Here is a 12951-nt window from a genome sequence, read left to right as displayed (position 1 = left end):
CACAGTAACACAAGATGACATAGGGTCTGGGGCAGATCGTTCCATAACCTGTGTACGAGTATTTTACTGAAGGATGATTGGGCACAAGACTGGATGGGGTGGTGGAGATTCCCCTCCAATTCTGCACTGGGGAAAATCTAAAAAACAAGGCTGTAAATCCTATGAGTAAAGCTGTGAAAAGAAATCTGGCATCAAACTGATGTATATGTGCAAGGCAGACTCTTCTGACAAGCCCTCCCTCCCAAGAAGAGGTTGTTACCAAAGAGCCCAGGTACAGAGCAAAACTTGCCACACAGATTGAACTAAAATAGTCTCTTTTTTCTGGTAGCAAGTACTAAAGTATCTTTGAAGACATATTGTCATCTCATTTTACCTTACTATAAAAACCACTTTTTGCCCCAAAATACCACATGATTAAACCAAGACAGCCACTCCACCTCAAGTAAAGCTGAATCAGTTATATCATCTGATCCAGACTTTATCCCAATGTAATGAAGAACTTCAACCTCAAGTCACATGGGCTCACTGAAGAGCACCAAAACCTGCCACATACAGGGTTATCACTGCCAGACTAGTTCTTAGAAAGTTGCATTGTTTTATTATGAAAAAGTTTGAGCAAAGATAAATTTGGGAGAGCAGTAGTTCTTTTAAGTAATTCTTTTAAACCTTTAAAAAGTATGGCACATTGTTCAGAACATGTACAAAAGAGTAAGTACTAATGAAGTATTCAGAGGAGACAGTTTTATATGTTGCAAACATTTTAATGATTGATTACTTTTGAGCTTACACATTTGGGTGGTTTTTTTAAACTTCAAACTGCAACAAGTTAAATAAATGTTTATAATATACAAAGAAAATACAACCAAAAGTAAAACTTGCTTTAAGTGTGCCTTGCACTAGGAACCAGTGTTTTTTAATAGCTTTATTGTTGAGCTGCACAAACACACTTAAGGATTTGATCTTTATAGGAGGGCATTTGAGAAATCAAAATATATTCCCACTTGAAAGAAAAGAAAAAAAATGGTTGTGCATGATTATATGCAAAAACCCACTAAAATACTCCAATAGTGCAGGCACCATTAAAAAAGAAAAGGCTGGAGGTGCCCATTAACTCTAAGTTTTAAAGGAAGCAAGTTTCTGACCAGTTAGCTTAAAGCCAGCAAAACAGGGATCAGTGATGGCAACTGTAGTGTACAAGGTATTAAATGACAAACTTTACACAATACACTGTTAGAAATTTTTATCAGTGAACACTGAAAATCTGATGATCTGTTCTTTGAAACAGTCAAACAAACACCCTAATTTCCAGTTGTGCAAGCCCTTGAAGCATCACACAGTGTTCTGTGCCAATTTCTTGCTGGCTGTGTAGTTACAAGGATTTTTTTTGTCATTAGCAGCTAACAAACATTCCACATGTTCCTAAAGCCTCATAGGTGAAAAAAGGCAAGTCTCGTCAGAGCACAGCGTGGAGATCATATTTTTTGCACACAAACACAAGAGGCTTCACTAGTATCAAAAACACTTTCATGTTCCGTATTGCGGCCACCAGGTCAGTTGAGGTGGAAGCCTTTCTCCATGGTAGCAGCCAGCAGACGCTCCCTCATAATCTCCTCGGAGGAATACTCAGGCAACTTTAGGTAATGCACACATGTATTCACAGATGGGTAACTTGCATCTGTAGCATCAACCTGAGGAAGAAAAGTAATGTTTGCTTCAGTTGTTCACAGCACTCGACATGGAAGTTAAAAGTTGTGAAGTCCTCTAATTTATGGCACTTACTGCATACATAACACCAGTTGTCAAGAAACAGTAGCATCAGTAAAGCTACTTAAATTTGCTTTATCTGTATATTACTACTTGTATATTTAAATATAAAGATAGGAACTATTTTTGCATATGAAATAGATATATGAAGTCAGAGGACAGACCTGAAACAGAAGTTAGTACTGAAAGCTTAGCATAGTGCCATAAACTAAAAACCGAAAATAAAAGTCATCACAGTTAACACAGAAACGATTCAATTCAAAAGCCAAAGCAGCTGGTTTGAAGGGCAACCTTCATAAGCCATACCTTGCGCACAACAGTGAGCCGGGGATGCAGGTTGGCCAGTCCTCCTGGCGGGAGCGTTGAACAGCCAGTGGTGAACTGGAGAAAAGCCTTCCTCTCATCCGAAGACATACCACACAAGACTCTCACAAATCGAAGGAATCCAGGGCTTAAAATAAATTAAAATAATTAGTTCTAATAACACTACAATAGAGTGTGGGGGGTGTTTTCATTTCTCTTAAGACATTAGTATTATGATCTTTAGTCGTGTTTAAGCATTCTGGACATTTTGTCACTTAAAGTTATCTTTTAGCTAATATTTTAAAATCACTCAGAATGTAAGTACCTATCTCTCGTATATCCCAGTTTGGGTTCAGTATAATTGATGATGTCCTCAGCTGCCCAAGAAGGCGATTGATTTCCACAGAGAATCATCTGAACCTCTTCATGGCTGAAGGAACTCAGCTTCTCCATTGGAAAGACTCTATTGAAGCCATCTTTAATTTGTACAAGACACAGTTACAAACATGAGTCCAAACAACGTTTATAAAATAATGTCAGCATTTCAATTGTATTTTAGTCAAACCAGAATCAACAGTTTCTTTATTAAGGTAAATGGAACCTCTTCAAGATGAAAAATGGCATAACTAATGCAAAGGTATTCTGGAAGTAGTATCTTATCTGTTGCATTGTTAATTAAAAAGATTATTATTTGAAGCCATTCCATTCTATTACTTTAAACCAGCACAACCTAAACACCAATTACTCCACATAACTGCATATATGTTCTATTTAAAATTACCTCTGAATGCCTCCATTTGTTTCTGTATACCAGTATGCATGCAGAAGTCAAACATGAGATCCACATACTCCTCTGCATTATCCATTGTTACAGTCTGGAAAGAAAATAGATAAATACTGTTAAGAATTCACTGTGCATTGGAGTTCCTGCTGAGACTATAAAAAATTAACTGCTGGTTAAATTGTAAAAGTAGGTTGTTTCCTTACCTCATCTTCACCACCTGGTTTGAGATCCACAGCTGTAAACCCATATACTTTGGACGAAGGGCAAAACTGAAAATTTAGACTTAAAAATACAAAGATAATTAATAATTGCAAACAGGTCACCTACTACTTTTATAAATGCACCACATTTACAACCTGTACCCCAAACACCCAGAAGTATCTCACTAGAATTCAAAACATTGTTGGTGGAACATTTTGTACCAGTATTCATATATATACACAACAGTACAGAACTACAAGCAGTAATGGACAACATGGATAATACTGGTTTCAAATGCATGGTATGCACATGCATATAGTCATCCACTACTTATTTGGATTTGATAATTGAAAATTTCATAGAGCTTGATCTCTTTAAGCTATCAGGTTCAAAACTACGCATTCCACTTAATTCAGTTCACAAGGTCATAAAAATTGTTTCCATTAATTTCCAGCACTAACTGTTACAGAGCCACTTAACATATTAGGTATTTAGGGCCGTCAATGGTGTTACTTGCTTTCTCTCCATAACAAGCCCAGCTAAAGCTCACGAGACCTAAGGATATAAAGCTATTAGAGATTATTGAAAGGAGGCTACGAAGATGAAGGGCACAGAGGGCAAGCCCTACAAGGAGCAACTGAGGGCACTTGATCTGTTCAGCCTAGAGAAGACGAGGCTGAGGGGAGACCTCATCACAGGCTACAACTTCCTCATGAGGGGAAGAGGAGGGGCAGACACTGATCTCTTCTCTGTGGTGATCAGTGACAGAACCCAAGAGAACGGCCTGAAGTTTCAGGAGAGGTTTAGGTTGGGTATTAGAAAAAAGCTCTTGACCCAGAGGGTGGTTGGGCACTGGAACAGGATGCCCAGGGAAATGGTCACAGTACCAAGCCTGACAGAGTTCAAGAACTGTTTGAACAACCTTCTGAGGCATGTGGTGTGACTCATGGTGCTGTCCTGTGCAGGATGATACTTGTGGGTTCTTTCTAGCTCGGGACAGGCCATGATTTCAAAGCTAATCAATTACTGAACTCCGACACTACACAATCCACATGGCACAATATGATTTTAACAAATAACCTGTAACATTAATGGTAGAAAAACAAGTGTTGTGTCAAAGTATTTAAAACTACAGAGGATGACATCCTGACACAGGTTTACACAGGTATGAGCACTTTGTCTTTAACATTTGCTACAAGTTAACACATGCTCAGTTCCACATGGATTCAAATACTGCACTATCTGAAATGTCAGTCTATCCTTTTTCAAAGCTCTCCAAAAAAACCTGATAAATTTCAACAGTTATTATAGCAAAGAGATTACTGAATCACACTTTTTAAAGGTCTTTAGAAGTATCTGTGTTTCCAGAGTCATACAACACTGTCGTGTAGCCACATTTTGGTTTAAAGATTAGGAAACTGAGAGAGAAGAAAATCTTCAAACCAAGGAAGAATATGGCTGCATCTCTAATGATTTCCCCTTGCAATGATAGTACTTAAAATGAAGAAATCTTCATTTTTCATTATATGTGTTTACTTTTGTCTCTAACACAACATTGTTTGCCTGTCTATAAACAAATATGAAAACTCTTACCCCAAATCTTCTATGCTAAGAGGAGGCCCCGAACCTGATGGATTCTTCAGCATTAATTCCTGTAATTTTGTGTTCTTTTCATCTTCTGATAGATTTTTGTTGCTTAAAATTTGACGCCTTTTAATTGCAAGGTCCTTAATTTCTTTTAGAAACCTAGCTCTGTGTGGATTTACTAATTCAAAGTCTTCCCATGTTAAAATTCCGTTAAACCAGGCTGGAGGTTTAGGTTTTGGTGGATCAAGAATAAATTCTGATTTGGAGTCTTCTTCCAGACTTCCTACTGACAAGGAATCATGACCTTCTTCTGTGGAAGCCTCCGACTGACTTTCAGTACAGTGCAAGTCTCTGTCACCTCGCGATTCGTAGATCAACTTACTCATGTTACTTTTAATGTCCCCCATACACATGAGTTTAAAAAAAGGCTTAGAAATGGGTAAATCTACAAGTCTATTGTCCTGAATGCATTTAGCCAAGAAAATTCCAAGGAAATGAAAGAGTTTGGTTATTCTTTCAAGTTCATCACTATCTTGTGGGAATGGTGCTGTGAACAGTCCACATGATCTCTGTACATAGTAGCCAGGGGGTTTCAATCCACCACCAATATCAACCTGATTGAAAAGACAGACAAAGAAAAGGTAACCTTGTTAGAGGTGAATTTAATAACATGCCAGCAGAGTCTAACTTCTTATACTCTACTTCTCTGTTAAAAAGAGAACAGGTAAAAAAACTAAGCTGTGGAGCAGAATGGTCATTCTTGACCATGATGACTAGCTTCTCTATGCTCATGTGTTCTTTCTTCCTGAAAATCTAGCTTTCTTTTTGTTGTTTTTTTTTTTTGTTTGTTTGTTTGTATTTTTTACACAAGTGCCCACTTTAAAGTTCAAGTTAAAACATACCTGACGAGACTCATCATCTGGAAAATCATCATCACAGAGCCAAGCTCCCAAGTCTGTCCTCTGAAATTCGGCTGCAACCAATGCATAAAATTCCAAGGTAGGACCCAGGCCTGTTCCTTCCTCCCCTAAAAACTCAACCTAGAAGAATATAAGGAATGTTAGCAATACATGAAATCCCAGTGAGATGTTCTGTGTTGGTTATGGAACAGGATATTGAAATCCTGTCCGGTACATTAGAAATAGCTATCTAACCTTGCTCTGCTAGGCAGATATGCTTTACCTCTAGAACAGATTTTCTGTCTGCATGAATCTGCATGACATTTTCTGCCCATTCCATCAAGGATTCACCTCGCGGAACTTTCACTCTTTCGTGTTTGAGGCGTCCGACCCTGAATTCCCCTGGATCGTCACGGCGCACTGTGCTTGTGGTCCTAGTCCGTTCCACGGTGGCCTCACGTCTGTTCTGCAGCCACACAATTGCTCTGGGAAAAAAACACAACCAAGTTGTTTAAAACTGTGATGTCTACCAGCATGAAAACTGGAAAGTAGCCACTAATAAAATGTTACTTGTTAAATACTAATTCCCTCCTAATTTCTTTGGAAGTATAAACCAAAGTATTTATCTGAAATACCTGAAATGCCCCAACATGGGCTGCTTCATATTTTATTAAGTCAGAAAAGTAATTTTTAATATAAGCATCAGCTCCTAGTACCAATAGTACTAACGAAAATATAATTCTTGATCTTGAACTTTTAATCGCAGATGCTTGAACCTGTTTATAGACATGTATTACTTTTCAATATATACTGTCAGGCAGATGCACAGCACCCCACTGACATTGACCAAGTTCTGCAGCAAGATTTATTTACTTACACACTCCTTAGAGCAGCACAGAACCAAAGTTCCAGTGCAATTATACACAAATAAACCTGTATCAGCAAAGGAAAAACAGCTGCCTCTAACAGCAGTACTTATACAGAGCCAAATTTTCAAATTCTTGTATGCATTGTCACCTATGCAGAAACAAACTATCTACAAAGCTACTGGCTGTTGGTTGTTTTGCAAGTATGGTCAAGTGTCATGACAGACAGACACACCCACAGTTTACATATAAAGAGTTTGAAGAACTATTTCCAGTATTTTAAGAGCTTGAGAAAGCTCTTTACTTACAAAGTAACTAACATGCAATGTTTCCTGAGGGAATCTGTTTAAAACCCACAATTTTTCTAAAATATTACCTTTTTTAAAAGCTAAACAAGAAATATCCCCAACACATGTGGTTATTTTTCTGGACCATTTTTCTGTCAAAGTTAAATTTTTATACAATAAAAAGATTTAAACTGATGCCTTGCAAGATAATGATTTTTCTTCTCCTCCTTTCCTATCTTTTTAAATGCCTCATTTTATACTCTTCATGAGGCATTTCTCCTGTGAATTAGACAGAACAGTGATTTCTGCAACTCTCTACACTTGGTTTGGAAAACAAACAAGCAAAGCCAGTCAAGAAAACCCTCAAAAACGAATTCTTTTTTCTCATTAGATAAAAGTATACCAGCAAAAAGGTTTACCCTGCCTCTATACTCTCCAAGGTAATCACTACTGTAATTAAAATATTAAGGATTTCTAGGCAGTGAACTCTACAGAGTATCCTTGAATGTTTTGAAGTTTGGTTTTTTTACAGTTTCATTGTGCAGGTAATAGTAACTTTCAAAACAGCATCTCTTTGTTGTATTTTTTCCTGATTTTTCAAGACTTTAGTGAATTAAAAATAAATTAACCAAAACAATCACAAAACAATTACATGAACAACAAAAAGATATGTGATTTGGTGTATGTTTTCAAAAAACATTTAATTCACATGATTTTCAGAATGTTTTCTATTTTGTTTTGCAGCCCCCTTTATGCAATGAACTGCAACCCAGTCAAATTACTGCCTGATAGGACAACCTAGCTAGAAGTACACATGCAACTCTTCAGCTAAAGTAAAAAAAATGAAATTTCTTGTCTTTCTAAACTCTTCCATCTTCTTCCTTCTACTATCCAAAATGCTTCACCATTTGGCAAGCAAAATCTGTCTCATTAGGAAAAGGCCCTTCTGTGAATCAGCAATTTAGAAACTCCCATATGTAAAAAAATAAAAAGGAAGCAATCCTACTTGTTTTTTTTTACCTTGATGCTCCAAATGCTGTGCATGTGAAGTACAACTGTCTTGTTTCAAATGGAATTAAGAAAGGACACTTGCTTGTTAGTTGCTCACACCAGTCTGGCAAAGCTCCACTTGCGAGTGCCAAGGGTTCCTGTAGTTTAATGCAAGGAGGAGGAAAAAGTGCTCTTAAATATTAGACTCAGGTGGTCCCAAAAAGTTTGTAACTAACTACATAGACACCCAATACAGCCAATTACAGAGTTTGTATCTGTGCTTGAGTAAGTTCTTTCCTTCTTAGCAACTGACACATCTTTCCCCCCTTTTAAATGCTATCAATGTGGAAGCTGTATGAGGAATGGCTGAGTTCACTTGGTTTGTTCAGCTGGGAGAAGCAGAGACTGAGGGGAGACCTCATTGTAGTCTACAGCAACCCCACGAGGGGAACCAGAGAGGCAGGTACTGATCAGTGACAGGACTCAACAGCAAATGACATGAGGATGAGTCGGGGGAGGTTGAGGTTGGATATCAGAAAATGCATCACCCAGAGCGTGGCTGGGCACTGGAACAGGCTCCCCAGGGAAGTGGTCAGAACACTGAGCCTGACAGAGTTCAAGAAGAGCTTGGAGAACTCTCAAGTACATGACAGGCACCTTGGAGTGTCCTGCAGAGGGCCAGGAGCTGGACTCGATGATCCTGATGGGTCCCTTCCAACTCAGCATAGTCATTTTTCTATGATTCTATCATTCTAATTTCATTAAGTTTCTACACTTCAAGAGTGGACACAGGGTGCTTTGACATAAACACTGAAAGCTGTAGTAAATCTCTGGGACATGTATTACCCAAAACACTGAGATCGAAGGATCCAATTACCTGGACAGAACTACTCCAAAGTTTTGCCCAAAAGTGATTAGATACTACCTCCTCAATAGCAGAAGACACAAAAGAAACTTGGTGGTAGTAAAGATGATCCCCACTGAAATATTACTATAGTTCCTTCTAAAATACAGGAAACTACAGAAATTATTACTACAAGGCCATTTAGGGTGCCTGACCAGTTTTTAAAAGAACATGAAAAACTGAACTTTTTTTTAAACAAAAAACTAGGGCAACTTAGCTGTAATAAAAAACCCCCAGACCGCAAAAAGCACACAAGGGTTAAGTAAGCCAAGAATCTTCTTTAAATCTTTATTAAAGAAAACATAGTTCTACTGAAGAACTACACCTTACAATTTTCCTTTTAATGCATCTAACTGACCTAGTACCAATAACATGTTTTCTCAGTGCTATTTTTGAAAGCTTTATGTAGAATGTATAAGCAATAAAATGTCTGTGAACACTAACATTAATCAATTGACTTTTTTACATTATCATCAGGCAGACATACACCCACTGTGTTGTAACATCAGTGGCTGGTGCAGAAAAAAAATTATTATTCATAAGCAAAATACACAAAGGAGAAAAGTTTTGCATGAAAAAGAACTGTATGTTTTAATTCAGACTATTCTTACAGAATTTACTTGTCCAACATATAAAGAAAATAAGTATGGAACAATTAAAAAATCAAAATGGCAAAAACCTAATAATTGTAAACAGTTTAAGTAAGGAAAAAAAATAATAGAGTCTTAAAAACAATATTGCATTAATATAATACCTCAATCTGTTGCAGAATCTTTGTAGTAATTTTTTTGCTTGTGAATTCATCTGGTGGAAAGTTAAACTGAGGATGCTCATCTCCTTCTAAAAATAATCAAGAGAAGATTTTTCCTTTACTTTGTTTTCATTACAATATTTCAGAAGCTCTGCAAAATAACTAACTTACCTTCCTGAGATGTTCGTGCTGTGTAAGGGTCACTGGCAACTATATACAAAATTCTAAGTAACTGCAGAACATCTTCTACTCCACAGGAGTTCTGTCCACTGCCAGCTTTGGCCTGAGGTTGCTCTTTTGCCAAACTAAGGATATCAGAATTTTGAAGAGTAGAAATGGCTCCTTGACTTAATCCAGATTTTGACCCGTGTTCACAAAAGTCCTGAGACAAAAAGAATTGTTAAGAATTAAAACTGCTTATATTGCTGTCTTCAGGACTGTGCACTCCACGTTGATGATTTGAAAAAAATCAAAATTGTTACTGTGTTCAGACTTAACACCCAGACAGACTGTGCATGGTGCAAATCATGATTCAAATGCATTTCAACACAACTACGTTAAACAGAAGACATTAAAATAAAGAGGTCAAGAGCAGCAAAACCTAAACTTGATATTGGCTTTTGAACATTCAACTTCTCTATCTACGACATAGCTCTCCCTTCACAAGAATCTTTGAAGCTGCAAAACAAAGCACACAGCCATTCATAATAAATAAAAAGGTTGGATGCAGACATATACCTTGTATGCAGCTATGAGCTGGGAACAATTTCTGTTTTTCCTAATACTTTTATTAGTGCCGGTTAATTTCCAGTGGCGCAGGAAAGCCGAGTCTGCATTCTTCTGCAGGTAGGTTATCAAGTCATTCTTTGGTAATTCATCAGTGCCAAGGTATTGCTCCACATGCTCTACTGACCAGCACCCCTACAACAGGAACCACCAAATGTTGGTTCTTCCTGATTGTAAAGTCTTGAAGATTTCACATGCATTATATAATGTCTTTTGTAAAGGAGCATGCATTTACAAATATACTCACTTATATCCCTTAAGTAATTGAAAACAGTTAGTTTTTTTAATGTAGCATTTCAAAAACTGCAATGAGGTTTCTTTTGCTTTTGTTAAAACAGCCATAAAACATAAACAAAGGCACAGGAGGTCTTACCATTTTTCCACTTTCTTTTTCTTTCTCAGAATCCTTCATTTCTCTGTACATGATTCTAGATATCAAAACAATGAGTTAGTATTTCATACTCACAGCACATCTTAATTCTGAAGTTATACATTGACTTGGTAGACACCAGTGACATTTAGATATAAGATGTAGAACAGCAACAGTAGCATCTGGGATACCCTGATGCAGCAAAGTTCTTAAGCTCTATTTTCATGATATTGATATTTATCTGGCAAAGTATTTAATTTACGTTTCCTTAAGTGAGGTTTGAGTAATCAAACAACCTTCATTGTGCAAATTTCCCAAAACAACTTTAGACTTTTCACTACACATGCACCACCTCTTTGAAATTTTTAAGTCCTAGGGTAGCTTACTGTGCATTAACTTACGAGATATGCATATTTACAACTATTTCTCATGCTTTCTAAATAGAAAACAGTCTGTTACAACACACATTTTTTGACAGAAGGTAACTCAGAAGATAGGTGCCATACACAAGCACTGATGAAATCCGAAACGTGAAGTTAAAAATACTGCACCCTCCTTATTGCAGTTCTCGCTCTCATAAAGTTTGGTCTCCTAGTATGACAAGTTACATTGTGTAGTGAATGGAAAAAACACACAATCACATAGTCCTACAATGTCTGTCTATTACTACAGAGCTAAAAAGGTCAAATTACAATAGAGAGAAAAGCTGAGGTTGGAAGGGATCTCTGGAGACATGGTCAAATACTCCTGTTCAAATACCACATTTAAATGTATTTTCTCATATTATTCCAGTTTGAGCCATCTTCTTCTTGTCCTTTCACTTGTCACAGCAAAAAAAGAGTCCACACTCTCGCTTCCTACTTCCATCAGGTATTCATACACATGGGTGAGATCCCACAAGCCTTTTTTCCTTCAGGCTAGACAGTCCTGATCTCAGACTCTCTTTGTATGACAGGAGATCTAAGCTTTTTAACCATCCTAGTTACAACTCACTCCAGTGCCCTTGTCTCTCTGGGACTGAGGAGCCCTGAACTAGATTTAGCAGTCCAGGTGTCTCACCAGTGCTAAGCAGAGGGGGAAGATCACCTCCCTCACCCTTTCTAATGCAGCCCCAGGATGCTGCTGACCTTCTCTGCTACCAGGGTCCGTAACTGGCTCATGTTCAACTTCATGTCCACCTGGAATCTCAGAGCCTTTTTTGCCCACTGGAACCCAACCTGAACCAGCACACGCAGAGTTACTTTTCTCCAGCTGCTAGATTTCACATTTTCCTCTGTGAAACCACCAAGCTACTGTCTCCCCATTTCTCCAGCCTGATTTCTCAGAACGGCAGCACAAGCATCTGGTGCAACAATGACTTCTACTCAGTTTTGTCTGCAAGGCTGCAGAGATCTGCTCTGTCCCATCACACAGTTCACTAATGTAGATGGCTGGACAGCACTGGACCCAGTATCAATCCTTGAGGTACACCAGTTGGCCTTCACACCAAGGACCACAACCATCTGAGCCTGGCACTTCAGGCATTCTTCAGACACGATCTAGTCCCTGCTTTATTAGTTTGTCAGTAAAACATTGAAAGCCTTCCAAAAGTCAAGGAAAAGAACATCTGGTACTTTGTTCTCATCCACTGAGCTAGTCATCTATAAGGCTGGTTAAGCATGATTTCCTCTTCATAAATCCATGCCACCTACTTTAAATCACCTTTTTGTCCTTCCCTGTTTGAAAATGGTTTCCAGAACTATCTTCATCACCTTTCCAGGAATGAAAGAGTGATCAGTCTGTTCCGTAGACCTTTCGTGCCCTTCTGTGAGGCAGGAATGACACTTGCTTTTCTTCAGTCCTCAGAAATAATCTCCCAATCTTTATTACCTTTCAAAGATAATAAAGAGTGGCCAGCTCCAGTGAGTGCATTCCCTTGGGTCCCATGGAACGTCCTGTTCCTTTAAGTGTTCCCTAAAGTTGGGCCATTCACATCCCTCACTACATTCAACTCCAGCTTTGGCTTTCCCAATGCCCTACTCTTCATGCCAGGATAAAGCCTCTGTATTCCTCCTAGGTCACCTGATCCTTCTTTCACTTCTTGCATGCTTCCTTTTCATGCTTTTTTGTTCATCCATGCAGGTCTCCTACTCATTCTGCCTGACTTCCTACACATACTGGGATGGATTGTTCTGAAGAAAGTGATCCTTGAAAACAAAAATCAATCAACTCTCCTGGACCATTCTTTTTTCTAGGACTATAACCCCATGGGATTTTTCCAAGCAGGTACCTGAGCAGACAAAATTCTTTTTTTCCCCTCAGTCAACTGCTTGACTTGTGAAATATTATTAACAAATGACAGTTGAGCATTAGAGGTTATGGGTTCTTTTTGTTTTGCAGGCACAGCAGTAGTTTTAAAACCAGTAAGAACATCCTGACAAATATATATATAAAAAAATCCAATTCTAGCATTGCTTCTT

The 12951-nt window shown here is 38.1% G+C and overlaps 1 protein-coding gene across 6 annotated transcripts in view; it reads right to left on the bottom strand.

Moving 5' to 3' along the window:
- Window positions 1–573: 573 nt before the first annotated feature.
- Window positions 574–12951, bottom strand: part of HECTD1 (HECT domain E3 ubiquitin protein ligase 1) — a 58634-nt gene continuing 46256 nt past the window's right edge. For 4 of the 6 annotated variants that reach the window (XM_071557976.1, XM_071557978.1, XM_071557977.1 and 1 more), the window contains exons 30-42: window positions 10496–10550; window positions 10075–10257; window positions 9508–9718; window positions 9340–9425; window positions 7712–7839; window positions 5822–6023; window positions 5542–5679; window positions 4646–5253; window positions 3055–3133; window positions 2849–2942; window positions 2393–2543; window positions 2071–2215; window positions 575–1688 (exon numbers count right to left, since the gene is read on the bottom strand). In XM_071557976.1, the coding sequence (XP_071414077.1) occupies window positions 1551–1688; window positions 2071–2215; window positions 2393–2543; window positions 2849–2942; window positions 3055–3133; window positions 4646–5253; window positions 5542–5679; window positions 5822–6023; window positions 7712–7839; window positions 9340–9425; window positions 9508–9718; window positions 10075–10257; window positions 10496–10550 (2218 nt within the window). In that variant the 3' untranslated portion in view covers window positions 575–1550. Of the gene's footprint in view, window positions 1689–2070; window positions 2216–2392; window positions 2544–2848; window positions 2943–3054; window positions 3134–4645; window positions 5254–5541; window positions 5680–5821; window positions 6024–7711; window positions 7840–9339; window positions 9426–9507; window positions 9719–10074; window positions 10258–10495; window positions 10551–12951 lie in introns of all 6 variants that reach the window. The other 2 variants (XM_071557982.1, XM_071557980.1) reach the window with 2 other exon arrangements.

This window comes from Pithys albifrons, chromosome 6 (genome assembly GCF_047495875.1).
Source record: "Pithys albifrons albifrons isolate INPA30051 chromosome 6, PitAlb_v1, whole genome shotgun sequence".
In the NCBI taxonomy this organism is placed as follows: domain Eukaryota; kingdom Metazoa; phylum Chordata; class Aves; order Passeriformes; family Thamnophilidae; genus Pithys; species Pithys albifrons.
The sequence above is the reverse complement of the archived record's forward strand: the minus strand, read 5'-3'. Positions and strand labels throughout refer to the sequence as shown.